The sequence below is a fragment of the Salmo salar genome, chromosome 23 (genome assembly GCF_965601325.2).
Source record: "Salmo salar chromosome 23, fSalSal1, whole genome shotgun sequence".
Lineage (NCBI taxonomy): Eukaryota > Metazoa > Chordata > Actinopteri > Salmoniformes > Salmonidae > Salmo > Salmo salar.
In genome coordinates, this window is record NC_138313.1 from 24,917,327 (window position 1) to 24,935,848 (window position 18,522).

The 18,522-nt window shown below is 40.9% G+C and overlaps 1 protein-coding gene across 1 annotated transcript; it reads right to left on the reverse strand.

Moving 5' to 3' along the window:
- Positions 1 to 17,082, reverse strand: LOC106584289 (E3 ubiquitin-protein ligase RNF170). The gene is made up of 6 exons (XM_014169362.3): positions 16,916 to 17,082; positions 15,122 to 15,176; positions 9,585 to 9,693; positions 5,514 to 5,587; positions 5,196 to 5,306; positions 1 to 4,510 (listed from the first exon to the last, which is right to left on the reverse strand). The coding sequence occupies exons 1-6, from the start codon at positions 16,954 to 16,956 to the stop codon at positions 4,193 to 4,195; spliced, it is 708 nt and encodes a 235-aa protein (XP_014024837.1). The 5' UTR covers positions 16,957 to 17,082; the 3' UTR covers positions 1 to 4,192.
- Positions 17,083 to 18,522: the final 1,440 nt, after the last annotated feature.

Below are 18,522 nucleotides of genomic sequence, written 5' to 3' on the forward strand. Positions count from 1 at the left end.
TTCAGAACAATAAATACAACATTTATAGAATTATACGTGTTTTACAAGTATTCACAATGTTAAGTAAGGGATAATCAACGTGAGGGTGTTCTATGGAAAATAACAAGCTACTTGAAAGGTGTTCTGACCTTCCACGGAGTTGCATCATTTTCCAGAGAACATATAGAGCCCCGAGTTGATTATCCTTTTTATACCATGGCTATAATTTAACATTCACTTTAGACGCTAACAAGTTTACTAGATATCTACAATACTTGCAGTGGTAACCAAACCATCAGTCCTAGCTTGACATTATGAACATCCAGTGGTGGAAAAAGTACTCAATTGTCATACTTGAGTAAAAGTAAAGATAGCTTAATAGAAAATAACTCAAAAGTGTGAGTCACTTAGTAAAATACTACTTGAGTATACTTTAGTATCAAAAGTAAATGGAATTGCTAAAATATATTAAGTATCAAAAGTCAAAGTATAAACCATTTCAAATTCCTTACCAGACAGCACAATTTTCTTGATTTTTTAAAAATGTTTTACATTGATGGATTGCAAGGGGCACACTCCAACACTCGGACATCATTTACAAACAAAGCATTTGTGTTAAGTTAGCCTGCCAGATCAGAGGCAGTAGGGATGACCAGGGATGTTCTCGTGATAAGTCTGTGAATTGGACAATTTTGGGTGTCAGGGAAAATGTATGGAGTAAAAAGTACATTATTTTCTTTAGCAATGTAGTGAAGTAAAATATAAATAGTAAAGTACAGATACCCAAAAAAATCAACTTAAGTAGTACTTTAAATATTTTTTACTTAACACCACTGTGAAAATCGAATTCAACATTGCTTTCAATTTGACATTGGCATTCAATTATTTGTTTATTTTTTAACCTTTTATTTTACCAGGTAAGTTGACTGAGAAAACATTCTAATTTACAGCAACGACCTGGGGAATAGTTACAGGGGGGAGAGGGGGATGAATGAGCCAGTTGGAAGCTGGGGATGATTAGGTGGCCATGATGGTATGAGGGCCAGATTGGGAATTTAGCCAGGATACCTTGGTTAACACCCCTACTCTTACGATAAGTGCCATGGGATCTTTAGTGACCACAGAGAGTCAGGACACCCGTTTAACGTCCCATCCGAAAGATGGCACCCTACACAGGGCAATGTCCCCAATCACTGCTCTGGGGCATTGGGATATTTTTTTGTTAGACCAGAGGAAAGAGTGCCTCCTACTGGCCCTCCTTCACCACTTCCAGCAGCATCTGGTCTCCCATTCAGGGACCGAGCAGGAGATAGGACAACCCTACTTAGCTTCAGAGGCAAGCCAGCAGTGGGATGCAGGGTGGTATGCTGCCGGCAAAAGCAGTTCAAACATACTGTATAACATTTCATAATTTAGCAGACAATCTTATCAAAACACTCTTAACATGTAAGAATGAACTATATCTATTGAATTCTACTGTAAATTATATGGAATTATACAATGGGTGGGTCTAATCCTGGATGCTGATTGGTTAACACCGCATTCCAGCTGGTGTCTATTTAAGCAATCAGGTACAAGGGGGTGTAGTATATGGGCATCATTACATCAAGTGTATTTGTGGTCTATGCTATGTAGGAAAAACAAAATGATCTCTGAAAACAAGGATAGCAGAACTCAGGAGTAATATCAGGACCCTTGACCAGAGAAACCCTGTGGCTGCGCATTTCATGGAGGCTCGTCACAACATTAGCTCTTTGAGATACATTGGCATCGAACATGTTAAGACTCCTAGAAGGGGGGGAAATACTGATAATCTATTATTGAGAAGAGAATTGTATTGGATTCAATGTTTGTGTACCATGTACCAAGAATTTGATATCAGACCATTTCTTACATGAATATGTCACTTTGATTTGTCTTGCCTTCCAGGTTACCCACTTGGTCATTTTGTAAATATTATTTTCTGGAACTACTACATGTACCCATCTCATTGTTATTCAATTATTAGAGATACACATTGTTTTTGCACCCACTATGTGTCATGTCCACAATGGTCATGTGAGGTGAAATGTGTATATTTTGGGATGTGAGCACTCAGTTTATTTGACCTGACGAAGATTTGTTTCAGATCGAAACGTTGTCAATAAGGCGGTGAATTGGGAGCTTTAACACTGTGCGGGCCTTCTTGTTCTATGCTAGTATTCTTTATTAGCCGAGCACCTATGTTTTTAAGGATGTGCGTATGACCACAAACCTTTCTTTATGGCCAAACTATCAGGGCTAAGGGCTGTTCTTATGCACGACGCATCGCGGAGATACAGCCCTTAGCCGTGGTACTGTATATTGGCAACATACCACAAACACCCGAGGTGCCTTATTGCTATTATAAACTGGTTACCAAAGTAATTAGAGCATTTTCAAATAGATGTTTTGTCATACCCATGGTATATGGTCTGATATAACACGGCTTTAAGCCAATCAGCATTCAGGGCTCGAACCACCCAGTTTATAATTCATAAATGACCACAGGCTAAATCTATACCTATTTACTCCATCTGACTGTGCATCTGACTGGATAATCAGTTCAGCCAGGCCATTTATATACTAGATCTACACTGTAAAAAGTATCTAGACATTATCTCCCATTTCTTTTAGACTAGCATTTGGTTTTCAACAGCGGAGATTTGTAATAACCTTGCTGTCTGTCTCTCCAACATTCAAACATTGTTTCAATATTAAAATTCAATCTCCAGCTGTTGTATGGTAATGAACGTCTCGAGAAAGACAGGCTTGCAGATTTTCTCAGCCAGCCGAAATCATGAATCTGCATAATTTCTTTGGATATATACAAAGAAAAGAAAAACACGAAATGCAGCTCATTCGCTTTCATTCCAGCTTCAGTTTGAAATTATTGTGTTAGCTGTGTAGTTGGCTATCTATTCTGAACAGTGGCCTGGCAAGAGGGCAAATGTTCTATGCCAGGCGAAATCGCACATTATTAGTTCATTGTTATGGATGTATCCACATTCAAGGTCTCTAGAAAACAGCTTAAACAAATGCAAATGCAGTTACTTTGGCTGCACTTTTTTTGGCGTGAATGTAAGTTAGCCATAGTTGGCTAGCTAGCAAGCAAGGGATAAGAATGTTGCCAGCCAGTATGGCAATAGAACATTGAGAATGTATACCACGGATATGATAAATATAAAAGGGATAATCAACTTGCGTTCTCCAGAAAATAATGCAACTCCATGGAAGGTCAGTTCCACTCCGCTAGTGGTGTGTCGTGGAACACACCTTCCACGTGTTCATTATTTTCCATAGAAAGCATAGCCCCTCCTTGAATATCCCTTACATAATGCACGCTCTAGAATGCCAGTCAGAAGCAAGTATTCAACAATGCCTTGGTAAAATATCTAGTATTTACATTTTAATTTTATAGTACTGACATCACTGAAAAAACAGCAGGGTTGCGTCGACAGGGTGCAACACAATAGGCCTCCATTTAATCTGCACCCTCCTGAACAGACCCCAGGTCTCACTGAACCACTGAAGGCCAGTGATAACCATTACTGTCTCCAAAATAAAGACTACAGGTACTGTATATACTGTAGGAGTAGAAATAAACACTACACAAAAAAACATAATAAAATGCTACATAAAATACTACATCGTAATCCATCAAACATGCCCACTCTCAAATGAGTTGAGTAGGACTCAGTGGAGGCTGGTTGTAATGGCTAGAATAGAATTATGTTAGATACCGTTCCATAAATTCCATTCCAGCCATTATAATGAGCCTGTCCTCCTATAGCTCCTCCCACCAGCCTCCACTGGTAGGCCTACACCGCATGTATGGAGAAACTAGTTGTGTAGGTTCCACCATGTAGCTTTCACCATCTCACCAGATCACTGGTCATGAAGGAAAGAAAGAAGGCAAGGTCTGAGACGTTGAGACACCTACGTCAGCATACATTCATCAACGCATAAACTGGGCCCCTGGTTAGACTGCCTGCTGTTCGCCTGTAATTAGCTGTAAACCTAAAGGTTGTCTATGCCAGTGCTACAGTGAGTCCAACACCTGCTAACACCAGGATGAAAACCAGCAGACGGACGCTGCTGACATTCTGCTAGGTCTCGCTCAAAAATCGTTTCTTCACCTTGAGATCTCCTGTTGAAACAAAGGTGAAATCACTGCAGGTTATCATCTCTGCTGCTACAGCGAGTTACTGAGCAGACCTACTCCCTGTGTGGCTGTGTGTGCTGAGGAGTTCCCACTCTCTGGCGTCATTTGCTGGTTGATGTTGATAACACAGGTGAGCAGCAGGAAGACCACCACCAGGTCATCCAGGACCCCCAGGAGGCTAGACAGGGAGGATGGAGTGTCCAGGGGGGCAGAGGAGAGGGACACCATGGCCCCAAGACAGCAGAGCACCACTCTGAGAAAGAAGAGGCACACGAGCCCCCCCATAGCGCCCAGGCCGCGGGCTAGCAGCTGCAGGAACAGGGGCGTGTCACACAAGTAGTCTGTCACCTAAGGGACAGAAGACAAGACAGGGGCACAGGTGTGAGTAGAGGGTGTCACGGTCACCTCACCTGGCTTCAGGTGGGACAGAGATCTGGCTCGTGTTCACTAGAGTAGAGCACAATGTAGCAAAAGGTTTTGTAACGTTTTCTTATTTTAGATCAGTCCAGATTAACTAAAGAAAATGAGGAGAGGTGGCCACTTTAGAGTATTGAGATGTACCCAACAGGATCAACCACAGGAGTGAGAGAGAATTGTATTCTACTTTAGTGTGATTTCCTTCCATTGTCCTTGTACAATACAGTCTCTATGCGGTGGTTGCGTAAGCAGTATTCCAGTTACAAAACCATTATCAGAGGGATGGGAAAGGAACTCACCTTTATTATCATGTAAATACTGCCATCTTTTCTGCAGCCACATTCAAGGTCAAAATGAAATCACAGAACCTGATATGTTCATAAAAGGTGAGAGAGAGCAAGCTATCTACAGTATAACAAAGGCTATGAAGCTCTAGTCTAGAGAGCGAAAAATACCTGCAGAAAGACCCTTGAGAAAGTGTTGTATGGTTTAATTGGTAAAGATTATCTGAAGGTTTTGTGTGTTACTAGGTTGTAGTGTGGTTGTAGCATGTTTTAATAAATGTTGTGTGTGGTACTCATAGAGATAGAACAATGTGGTCTATGGTGGTACTGACCCTTCGAGGGGTTCCTGAGTAGCGTTTGTTGTAGTCGGTAATTTCTCCCAGAACCTCCCTCTCCTTTCTGTCTGACTGACCCTCACCGAATAGACAACACAGGACACTGACCTGAGAGAGAGAGAGAGAGAGAGAGAGAGAGAGAGAGAGAGAGAGAGAGAGAGAGAGAGAGAAAATCCATTCCAGTTACATTCAATCAATTCTGAACCATTATTTATCACTTTTATTCAACATAGTTTTGCTATTTTTCTTGTCGGATAACAAGTGTAATATCATGGTAATAATGGATGTTTCTACAGTTGGGTGTGTCTTGCTTACCCTTTGTCTACACAGAGGGCAGCTGATGGCATCCAGCCAGGACCCAAGTCTCCAGTACGAGATCAGACAGGGAGCTGCAGACAGAGAAACAAGGTAACATAAATAAGTACTCAATCACTACTCTTTCCATTAATATTTGTACCCCAAAAACTACGATTCACCATTAGGGAAACTGTCATATTGCTAGTGTAATGTGTTCATATTATTGTGGGATTGAGTAAAATGCGGGTATGAGCAAAATGCTGACGGCAGCATGAGAAGCTTTTGTACTAGTGACATGACCTTGTCTACTGAATGTTAATTAACTAAGTACAGCTCCTCTCTCTCTCTTAGGGGGAGGCATGGGTAAGAGGGGCAGGTCGGGTGGAGTAGTTATTGCATCACGTGATGATGACACAGACACTGGTCAAGGACAGCGAGAGGAGATTGACATATGCTACTACCATTATCAACCACTATCTGAATCCACCACTCATATAGCTGTCTATCACTGTTGTCCCACTTCTGTAATGAGATTATGGCCAAAACAGACAGTTTTACTTCAAAATACAAAACTGATGATGGAATTACTCAACTGATCCGTTGCATACTCAGGGATAGCAAACAGAACTGGGTCGAAAAAGTATTTAAAATGTGTAAAATACTTGGTACTCTTGATTTAGAAAATTTGTATTTTGCACTTTTGGGAGTATTTATTGGTTCTATTAAGCTTGACAAACTAAATCCAGCACACGTCAAATATTACAAGTATTACAGCACGCAAACGAACAGACTAGCAACCAGGTTAGCGTTGTCATAACAATGCCATATGATCACCATATCCTAGGACTCTTTAAGACCGTGGATGGCTGGGGGAGTTCCTCTTTTCCATGGTTTCCATAGATACCCTCTGGCCAAATGAGAGAGGTGTGCGTGAATGATCAAAGCCTGAGTGTGTGTGATCTCTTTCAGGTGGGAGCCACACACTCGTTCACTATAGCAACGATTGTCAAATATTAACCCCCCAGGCTAGACAGGTCTTGGGGCTCTCATCACATGACACAGACGGAAAGTTTCATTGACCAGACAGCCTCATGATGGACAGGCAGATGGACAGACAATAGAGTTAATTAATGAACAGATCCCCCCCTTGACCTGCTGCTGTAGTCAATATGTTGTATGGCATTTTCTTATGTAAGCTACTCACTTAGGTTTTAACGACCTTTGCTTTAGGAGATCTGAGGGAGGACTACAATTTTTATATAAACACCATCGCTAGCACAGGGAAGAGAATAATTATCTCTGGCCCCGTCCCGTGTTTTTTTTTAAGGAACTCAGCCCGGCTTTAAACTTACTCTTGAAAGTTGTAGTAGTAAAATGCACAAGGTGCAATTTGAAATTGGGTAGTGTATCATCAGTTCCTCTTGTCAAGTCAGACACTTCATTCCTTAGAGAGCTATTTAGAATAATATAATGCCCAGATCAACTAGCCCATGTCAGTTTTTTTAGCCAAATGTAACGCCCTGGCCATAGAGAGGGGTTTTTGTTCTTTATTTTGGTTAGGCCAGGGTGTTACATTGGGTGGGCGTTCTATGTTCTGTTTCTATGTGTTTGTATTTCTTTGTTTTGGGCCGTGTGTGGCTCCCAAATCAGGCACAGCTGAAGTTCGTTGTTGTTGATTGGGAGTCACACATAAGTGCAGGTTTTTCCGTTGGGGTTTTGTGGGTAATTGTTTCTGTTCGTGTTACTGTGTTAAACGTGACAGGACTGTTTTGGTTGTCTGTTTATTGTTTTGTATTGTATAGTGTTCTTGCCGTAATTAAATATATGACGAACATTAACTCCGCTGAATTTTGGTCTTCTTCCGACGACAGCCCTTACACCCAAAGATATTGTTGTAATTTTTGAGTCATTCAAATACCACATGAATACACATTAGAAAATGTGCTTTAAAACTACAAAATGATTTTTGCACGCCATGATAAAATGTGTAGAATTGCAGGAAATAAGCTTTAAACCTGCAAAATTCTCTCCACCAAAAAGAGAGGTATGAACAGTTGGTCATGAACAGCGCTTGTGCTCATAGAAATAGACGTGGATCCCCAATGCTGGAAGGGGGGCCCTGATTTAAAAAGTTTGGGAACCCCTGCACTTTTTAAAAGAGAAGGGATTTACCATAACCGCAGGGGTTCCAGGAATATTTCCAGCTTCATTGCAAACTGTTTTAGACACAGACCAACAGGGTCTGGTAGTGCTCTAGTTCTCCCGGGCAGAATAAGGAACAGAGGATTTGGAAAGCATCAACTTCTGTAGAAACGGCTCTAGGGTTATTTTGAGTAACTTAATTTATGTTCCCTTAACTCTGCCTTCTAGTGAGTTTATGCAAACTGTCATCTCCTACCATTCTGATAGATTGGAGACTATCAGAAAATGTGGTTGAAACGTTAATCATTTGGTTGTTATTCCATTGGTTACCTTGAGGCAGTTGCCCCAGGGGCAGAGTGGCCCACACTCATTGAATATGTCGCTTTTAAATGTTAGAGCAATCACTAGTAAAACCTTTCTCATGAATGACCTCATTACAGAGCTCAAAGTTGATTACATGTTTCTCACTGAAACATAGATTTCTTCAGACTGTAGTGCCGCTCTTATTGAAGCCTCCTCCTGGATTATAGCTTTTTGTACTCTGTCAGAAAAGGGGAAAAGGGTAGAGGACAGCCTTTTTCCCTTTTCTGACAGAGTATGAAAAGCTGTAATCCAGGGGGAGGCTTCAATCAGAGCAGCACTACAGTATTTACAGTATTTATCTATTTGAACTACTGCTCTCAGCTGTAAGGACATTTTGTTTGGCGACTTTGGGTCTTTTGAGCATCATGCCATACTGTTTCAATGTCAGCCACCAGTGCTGTCCACCGAAGCACGGCCACACTTTCTTTAATGTTTCTCTAAACTATTGTCTATTGTGCTTGAGAACAATGATAAAATAATTGTGTTTGGTGGTTTTAATATTCATGTTGACAAAGAGACTGACTCCAAAGCCATTGAATTTATTCATCTTTTGAGCTTTATGGACTTTATCCAACGGGTTACTGGGAATACTCAGGCCATACGCTGGACCTGTTATTACCAAGGAGCTTTCTATTGACATATCTTCTATAGTTGATGTTGCTTTATCTGATGTCCACTGTGTATTTTGTACTACCTTGTTGCCCATAGCACAGGGTAATATTGAACGCATTATTAAGAAACGCCATCTTACCTCTGAAGTAGCTACAGATTTTATTGAGTGTATGAACAATACTCGATCACCTACTCTGCCTTGTAGGTGATGATTTAGTTGATCACTTTAATAGCAAATTAAGTGCAACCATTGATACCACAGCTCCAGTAAGGTTGAAAAAGGCCACATCCAAACAGAGAGCCACTTGGATGAGTGAGGAAACGAATCAATTCAAGAGAAATTGCAAAAGGAAGTGAAGAAAGTCAAAGTTGCAGCTCCATTATGATATTCTGAGAGAGCAACTTGGCACATGTAGCATGGCAATTAGAAATGCCAGATGGGGGCCTCCCGAGTGGTGCAGCGGTCTAAGGCACTGCATCGCAGTGCTAGAGGTGTCACTACAGACCCAGGTTTGATCCCGGGCTGTATCACAACCGGCCGTGATCGAGAGTCCCATAGGGCGGCTCACAATTGGCACAGCGTACCTGAGGGGTGCCGGAACTGTGGACATACTATATTTAAACCACACTGTTTTAGCTTTGCTTTTCCTTAGGGTGATTTTTAGTCGTTCAGTCTTTATGGTTTTTCTTTTGTTTTTTATCCTCTTACGTTTTGTTGTGTAATAAATATTTCATTTTTTATTTTCCTCATTTTTTAAAAATCTTTTTTTTCCTGGGAAGCACATTGCGTTGCATTCCATGTCTGAACTGTGCTGTATAAATAAAGCTTGATTGGATTTGATTTGATGTAAATGTTAATATGCTACCTTCTGGGCCCTGAAGACCTCTTTCTTTCTGTACAAGTCTCTCTTGACCCATAGATAAATCCGATCAAATTCTGGTTTCGGGGGATGGTGTGTGGTGCTGTCTTACCACAGAAGAGATGGCCACAGTTGGTCTGTACAGGAAAGCTGGCAGTTTGCAGACACACAGGGCAGAGCCAGTCTCTGTGGTCCGCAGATGGACAGATCTGAGAGGTGTCCTTGAGAAAGAGGAGTACATTGGTACAGTTAGAAATAAATATAACAAAGGTTTCTGTTTCTCCTCTGCACTTAATTGATCACAAAAGAGTGATTGGACACTGTGGCCCTCATGAATATGAGATACACCCCCCTGGAATAGCAGGACAATAACAGAAACAAACACGTGAAAAGAGATGAAGCCAAAGTCTTATAAATCACAGTGGACCTCATCATAAGGACATATCAGCTCTGAAATTATCAAAGTCTAAGTTAGCTTGCCAGCTGGATGGAGCTCTACGATCTCCTTCACTCCATACTGCCTCTGTTCTCAGCATTATTAATAACATTAATGGGTATTAGTGAGAGTTATCAGTTAATTTAGAGATTTTTTGGTCCATTAATTAATATTAGTATTTTCAAAAAGTACACATTTCAAAACCTTGATGAAAATGTACATTTCCGTTAGTTTATCATACTAACGTAATCAAAATGTCATGAATTGTAACCACTTTTAAATGGACATGCACTGAGTGTACAAAAAATTATCAACACCTTGCAGTGTCTATTGTATCTTTTGATTGACACTGCTATGTGATTGTATTGGTTGTCACATTAGGGCTTAGAACCCTTCATGGCATTTGCATAAAACATCTTAAGTGTTATCCTTAAAGGGACATTTAAAAATCTCCAGCACCACCCGAACATCAACATACAGTTGAAGTCGGGAAGTTTACATATACCTTAGCCAAATACATTTAAACTCAGTTTTCACAATTTCTGACATTTAATCCTAGTAAAAATGCCCTGTCTTAGGTCAGTTAGGATCCCCACTTAGTTTTAATTGTGAAATGTCAGAATAATAGTAGAGAGATTTATTTATTTCAGCTTTTATTTATTTCATCACATTCCCAGTGGGTCAGAAGTTTACATACACTCAATTAGTATTTGGTAGCATTGACTTTAAATTGTTCAGTTTTTGGTCAAACGGTTCGGGTAGCCTTCCATAAGCTTCCCACAATAAGTTGGGTGAATTTTGGCCCATTCCTCCTGACAGAGCTGGTGTAACTGTGTCAGGTTTGTAGGCCTCTTTGCTCACACACACTTTTTCAGTTCTGCCCACAAACTTTCTATAGGATTGAGGTCAGGGCTTTGTGATGGCCACTCCAATACCTTGACTTTGTTGTCCTTAAGCCATTTTGCCACTACTTTGGAAATATGCTTGGGGTCATTGTCCATTTGGAAGACCCATTTGCGACCAAGCTTTAACTTCCTGACTGATGTCTTGAGATGTTGCTTCAATATATCAACATAATTTTCCTCCCTCATGATGCCATCTATTTTGTGAAATGCACCAGTACCTCCTGCAGCAAAGCACTCCCACAACATGATGCTGCCACCCCCGTGCTTCACGGTTGGGATGGTGTTCTTCGGCTTGCAAGCCTCCCCCTTTTCCTCCAAACATAACAATGGTCATTATGGCCAAACAGTTCTATTTTGTTTCATAAGACCGGAGGACATTTCTCCAAAAAGTACTATTTTTGTCCCCATGTGCAGTTGCAAACCGTAGTCTGGCTATTTTATGGCGGTTTTGGAGCAGTGGCTTCTTCCTTACTGAGCGGCCTTTCGGGTTATGTTGATATAGGACTCGTTTCACTGTGGATATAGATACTTTTGTACCTGTTTCCTCCAGCATCTTCACAGGGTTCTTTGCTGTTGTTCTGGGATTGATTTGCACTTTCCGCACCAAAGTACGTTCATCTCTAGGAGACAGAAAGCGTCTCCTTCCTGAGCGGTATGACGGCAGTGTGGTCCCATGGTGTTTATACTTGCGTACTGTTGTTTGTACAGATGAGCGTGGTACCTTCAGGCGTTTGGAAATTGCTCCCAAGGATGAACCAGACATGTGGAGGTCTACAATTTTTTTTCTGCGGTCTTGGCTAAATTTCTTTGGATTTTCCCATGATGTCAAGCAAAGAGGCACTGAGTTTGAAGGTAGACCTTCAAACACATCCACAGGTACACCTCCAATTGACTCAAATTATGTCAATAGCCTATCAGAAGCTTCTAAAGCCATGACATAATTTTCTGGAATTTTCCAAGCTGTTTAAAGGCACAGTCAACTTAGTGTATGTAAACTTCTGACCCACTGGAATTGTGATACAGTGAATTATAAGTGAAATAATCTGTCTGTAAACAATTGCTGGAAAAATTACTTGTGTCATGCACAAACTAGATGCCCTAACTGACTTGCAAAAACTATAGTTTGTGAACAAGAAATTTGTGGAGCAGTTGAAAAACGAGTTTTAATGACTCCAAGCTAAATGTATGTAAACTTCCGACTTCAACTGTATATAAACACCAACATTGTATGTGAAAATGGCAAGTTTGAATGTTTTGTGTGTGTGTGTGTGGGGAGGGGGGGTATTGTATACTAGTTAGTTGGTGATGTTAATTGAAACACCTATCTTCCTCTCTTTTTTACTACAAAACATATTAACACGTTATTTTCATGTACAGTATGTTGGTGCTGGAGATGATGAATATGAAGTTGAACTTATATTTTTCCCTTCTCTAAGGGAATTGTGTAAGGGTGTTGCATCGAGCCTCTGAAACATTTCCTTAGGTAAGTGCATCATTTAAGGGTTTTATGATAGTTTGAAGGCATGTATGCCATAGAATTAAAAATTAGAATACTAGAATGGTCATTAACCTCCTTCTGATGGTCCAAATGTCAGCCATATTGGTTAGGGAGTTGGTCTACCATGGTTTGCCAGTGCTGTGATAAGATATTGTGTAAAACAATGAATGTGAAGAATTGATCTGCACTGTACAGTATGTGTGTTAGCTAGCTAGCCAGGCAGTTTTAGAGGAATGATTCCATAAATGTTTTGAATTAACTGACAATATGTTAACATTACATTCCAACAATGCAGTCAATCCACAGCCATACATACACTGGCTCATATCAGTTCATGATAGGACTAGTTGTAAATGCAACAAGTACTGATATTGTATCATACAATAGCACTCACAGCTATATATAAAAACAAAATCTGAGACATTTATGGTCTGCTTACATATATTTTAGATGCTATTTATACAGAAAATGTTCATAAAACCTGTATGAACTGTATTTATTATTATATGACAATATTTTAGGTTGACTATAATTCCATTACACAATTTCTGATACATAGCATGCCTTACTTTTATTTTCCTGTCTAAGTAAAAGCAGGAAATGCATCACCTATGGCCAGGGGTGAAAGTATTTTCACCTTCTATATGTGCACGTCGTTGCGCATAATTCAATGGGATCACTGTGGGCCTAGTTGTATATATTTGTCATTTAACTTTTAAAATGTATTACTTTTATTGTGGCATAAACACAACCAGTCATGATGTTTTCATCTGATTGTCAAACAATCACTTCAAACGACTCCTACCCAAGCAAGTTAAGTAAAGGTTAAATAAAAAATACAAATTTTGTTAATCCACTCGCAGCATATTCCCAGTCTCCAAACAGTGGTGAATGGAAAGAGACATCTCTTACACAAAACACCACAAAGTGTAATGAAATTTGGCGATTCTCATTAGGCCAGAATTTACGCGTCCACTGCTGTCCGTGCGCGTTTCTGAGTCGGCCACTCATCTCTGCCTTGGCAAAATGTCAGTGTTTTAGTTTAACCACATCGCATTTTGGAGCGTAGGATATACCACCTGTTTTCAAGTCCATTCGCTCATTTTTATGCCTCTGATATACGATATTGATAAATAATGGTGTAAATAAAACTGACTATCCTACCGATCCTCGACTTCGGCGATGTCATCTACAAAATAGCTTCCAATACTCTACTCAGCAAACTGAATGCAGTCTATCACAGTGCCATCTGTTTTGTCACCAAAGCCCCTTAAACCACCCACCACCGCGACCTGTATGCTCTAGTCGGCTGGCCCTCGCTACATATTCGTCGGCAGACCCACTGGCTCCTGGTCATCTATAAGTCTATGCTAGCTAAAGCTCCACCTTATCTCAGGTCACTGGTCACGATAACAACATCCACCCGTAGCACGCGCTCCAGCAGGTATATCTCACTGGTCATCCCCAAAGCCAACACCTTCTTTGGCCGCCTTCCTTCCAGTTCTCTGCTGCCAGTGACTGGAACGAATTGCAAAAATCGCTGAAGCTGGAGACTTATATTTCCCTCACTAACTTTAAACATCAGCTATCTGAGCAGCTAACCGATCGCTGCAGCTGTACATAGCCCATCTGTAAATAGCCCACCCAATCTACCTACCTCATCCCCATATTGTTTTTATTTACTTTTCTGCTCTTTTGCACACCAGTATTCCTACTTGCACATCATCATCTGCTATTTATCACTCCAGTGTTAATTTGCTAAATTGTAACTACTTCGCTACTATGGCCTATTTATTGCCTTACTTCCTCACGCCATTTGCACACACTGTATATAGACTCTTTTTTTCATATTGTGTTATTGACTGTACGCTTGTTTATTCCATGTGTAACTCTGTGTTGTTGTTTGTGCCGCACTGCTTTGCTTTATCTTGGCCAGGTCGCAGTTGTAAATGAGAAATTGTTCTCAACTAGCTTACCTGGTTAAATAAAGGTGAAATATATATATATATTTTTTTAAATAGCCTACAGTTTTCTAGGACATTTTGTTTTAATTATTGTGATAGGCTCATGTTTTACCGGTACGGCATACCTCTATTCTCTTTTGACTGAACGCCATACCGAACTGTACCGCCTTACTTTCACCCCTGCTAATGCCTCTACTGCCATTCATTCCAATTAGACTGGTTTTAGATTTTTCCCTGACCAATATGGCTGCCATTTTGGCCCCATTTTGGAAATTTGACAGTTTATGACATAGCCCCTATAGTAATATAATAGGATCTCTATGTAAATGGCAGAAAGAGTTTTTGGTTACCATGAAGATGACCTGATTCACTGAATAAACTACTCATCAAAGAGATGGTATTTATTTTGGGAGATAGCAAAATAGAACTTCTAGCTACATTTAAGACAGGAGAAACAAATTCATTCAGAAGATAATAAAACACGTTTCTTTTAGTTACTTTTTTCTCAACTTGTTTTGATTACGTTTCACTTTTTTTCACTTCAAGCTAATTTACACATAGCCATCTAGCTATGTGGCCATGGATTGTGTACCTTCCATTGTTTAGCTAAGTAGCTAAAGTTACCTAACTAGATGGTGGATGTTTTCCTTTTGAAACCAGGGCAGAGGAAAGCAACATTCAACTCCCCAAATGCTGTTTACATTTATATCCATACTGAATGAAACACCCTCTCTCTCTCTCTGTGTGTGTGTGTGTGTGTGTGTGTGTGTGTGTGTGTGTGTGTGTGTGTGTGTGTGTGTGTGTGTGTGTGTGTGTGTGTGTGTGTGTGTGTGTATGTGGCCTCACCTTGTTGTAGCTTACATGTTTGAGGGCTGTTCGGTCCTGTGTGTGTTCTGAGGATCTATAGGAGGTGCATTCGGAAAGTATTCAGACCCCTTCCTTTTTCCAATTCTGTTTTTACATTACAGCCTTATTCTAAAATGGATTAAATAACTCTACACACAATACCCCATAATGAAAAAGCAAAAATAGGTTTTAAGACATTTTTGCAAATGTATTACAAATAAAAAACTGAAATACCTTATTTACATTACTATTCAGACCCTTTGCTATGAGACTCAAAATTGAGCTCAGGTGCATCCTGTTTCTATTTATCAGCCTTGAGATGTTTCTACAACTTGATTGGAGTCCACCGGGTAAATTCAACTGATTGGACATGATATGGAAAGGCACACACCTGTCTATATAAGGTCCCACGGTTGACAGTGCATGTCAGAGCAAAAACCAAGCCATGATGTCGAAGGAATTGTCCGTAGAACTCCGAGACTGGATTGTGTCGAGATACATATCTGGGGAAGGGTACCAAAACATGTCTGCAGCACAGTGACCTCCATCATTCATAAATGGAAGAAGTTTGGAACCACCAAGACTCTTCCTAGAGCTGGCTGCCTGGCCAAACTGAGCCATCAGGGGAGAAGGGCCTTGGTCAGGGAGGTGACCAAGAACCCAATGGTCACTCCGACAGAGCTCCAGAGCTCCTCTGTGGAGATGGGAGAACCTTCCAGAAGGACAACCATCTCTGCAGCGCTCCACCAATCAGGCCTTTATAGTATAGTGGCCAGACGGAAGCCTCTCCTCAGTAAAAGGCACATGACAGCCAGCTTGGAGTTTGCCAAAATGCACCTTAAGGACTCTCAGACCATGAGAAACAAGATTCTCTGGTCTGATGAAACCAAGATTGAACTCTTTGGCCTGAATGCCAAGTGTCACGTCTGGAGGAAACCTGGCACTATCCCTACAGTGAAGCAAGGTGGTGGTAGCATCATGCTGTGGGGATGTTTTTCAGCGGCAGGGACTGGGAGACTTGTCAGGTTCGAAGGGAAAGATGAATGGAGCAAAGTACAGAGAGATCCTTGATGAAAACCTGCTCCAGAGTGCTCAGGACCTCAGACTGGGGTGAAGGTTCACCTTCCAACAGGACAACGACCCTAAACACATCCAAGACAACGCAGGAGTGGCTTCGGGATGAGTCTCTGAATGTCCTTGAGTTGCACAGCCAGAGCCCGGACTTGAACCCGATAAAACATCTCTGGAGAGACCTGAAAATAGCTTTGCAGCGACACTCCCCATCCAACCTGACAGAGCTTGAGAGGATCTGCAGAGAAGAATGGGAGAAACTACCAAATACACATGTGCCAAGCTTGTAGCGTCATACCCAAGAAGACTTGAGGCTGCGAAAGGTGCTTCAACAAAGTACAGAGTAAAAGGTCTGAATACTTATGTAAATGTGATATTTCATTTTACATTTTTTTTTTAAAATAAACTTTGGATCATAACTGGGATCTTATGGCTAACTACCCAGTGCAAGTTTAGTTAGTTTTGTATAAAAGTCAGTAACCAGATACTACTGTAGATGCCCCATTATGTTCCCCCTATACCAACTACCCAAACTAGTTAACCGTGAAAATCCTAAGATACCAGACCGTTACAGTCTATGTACCAAGCACCCACATTTTCTGACACCCATACATGAAACACCCAACCACACCTCCACTAGCAGCCTCTGCAGTGTGTGAGTGGGTGGTGTGTAGAGGAGAGGGTATAGATCCTCTGTTTATGCCCAGAGAAAAGAAGACTTACCTGGGATGAGAGCTGTGGGAGGGTTGCATGGTCTGATTCATCTGGCAGCTGTCTGATCTAGAGCTAGAAGTATAGGTATGGTAGCTGTACACAGGCAGAGAGCCTGAGAGTGTGTCTGTAGAGTGTGTGTTTCCCGGACAGGCTAGAGAAGGAAATGCTTCCTGACAGCATCACTGTACACAATAAATCTGACTGGTATTGTTAATCATTAACTAGGCCTTTCGATCTGGGAGCTGAGGGCTGCCTGCCTGCCTGGAAGTGACCTAGAGAGACCATTGAGTGACAATGTACTAGTATAACATAGAAGCAGATTCTCTCATATGTGATAGATGTGACTGGTAAATTTGATTATAACATGAAATCAATAAGGGCTCAAAACAAAATAACTGTGACCACTCCCATCTCCACATTCTATTTTGATCATGTGACCACCCACGCAAGGTCAAAGCTATCCTCTTTGACCCCACCTTTTTAGTCCAACTTGGTCAATGATTTACTATACGTTTACTCAGCCCTGACCCACATATTTTTTATATTTTTTTACCATAAAACACCAGCTCTGTGGTGGTGAAATAGAGTTGTGAAATAGCTTATTGTTGTCTATCCATATGTATTAAACTACTGTTAAAGAGCTACCCAGTTGAAAGGAATATCAAACCCTCTCTAAATTCACTAGGATTGGCATCATAATAGTCTTCATACATAAGTCTGTCACATTGGTACTGGTAGATACAGATTAGCAATGCCCAAGGTCAAGACTACAACTGAATTCCCAGTCTGCCATGATAATGAGTAACAACATTTACACAAACGTTTACCTTACAGTTCTTGGCCAAAAGAAGAAGGTCAAAATGCCTCAGAATGTCTAATTACAACAAGAGTTGATCGATGTCACAAGGGCCACTAACAGTGACTTTGCCGCTGGAGATGGCTAAGGTCCCATGTCACACAAACACACACACTGATTACTAGCGGTTTGTCCCAGATTCCTTAATAAGGCATCATGGCTGGCCAGCAAGTCCAGGTTAAATATATGACATTACAAAATACACTACCGTTCAAAAGTTTGGGGTCACTTAGAAATGTCCTTGATTTTGAATGAAAAGCCAGCTGCCCGGAGTCGCCTCTTCACTATTGATGTTGAGACTGGTGTTTTGCGGGTACTATTTAATGAAGCTGCAAGTTGACAACTTGTGAGGCGTCTGTTTCTCAAACTAGACACTCTAATGTACTTGTCCTCTTGCTCAGTTGTGCACCGGGGCCTCCCACTCCTCTTTCTATTCTGGTTAGAGACAGTTTGCCCTGTTCTGTCAAGGGAGTAGTACACAGTGTTGTACGAGATCTTCAGTTTCTTGGCAGTTCTCGCATGGAATAGCCTTCATTTCTCAGAACAAGAACTGACTGACGAGTTTCACAAGAAAGTTATTTATTTCTGGTCATTTTGAGCCTGCATTCGAACCCACAAATGCTGATGCTCCAGATACTCAACTAGTCTAAAGAAGGCCAGTTTAATTGCTTCTTTAATCAGAACAACAGTTTTCAGCTGTGCTAACATAATTGCAAAAGGGTTTCTAATGATCAATTAGCCTTTTAAAATTATAAACTTT

Excerpts from the sequence above, each read along its gene's own strand:
- LOC106584289 (XM_014169362.3), bottom strand. The coding sequence starts at position 16,956 with ATGAATCAGACCATGCAACCCTCCCACAGCTCTCATCCCAG. Across the intron at positions 9,694-15,121 it reads AACATGTAAGCTACAACAAG|GACACCTCTCAGATCTGTCC; the intron begins GTGAGGCCACAT and ends CTCTTTCTCAAG. Across the intron at positions 4,511-5,195 it reads ACTCAGGAACCCCTCGAAGG|GTGACAGACTACTTGTGTGA; the intron begins GTCAGTACCACC and ends TCTGTCCCTTAG.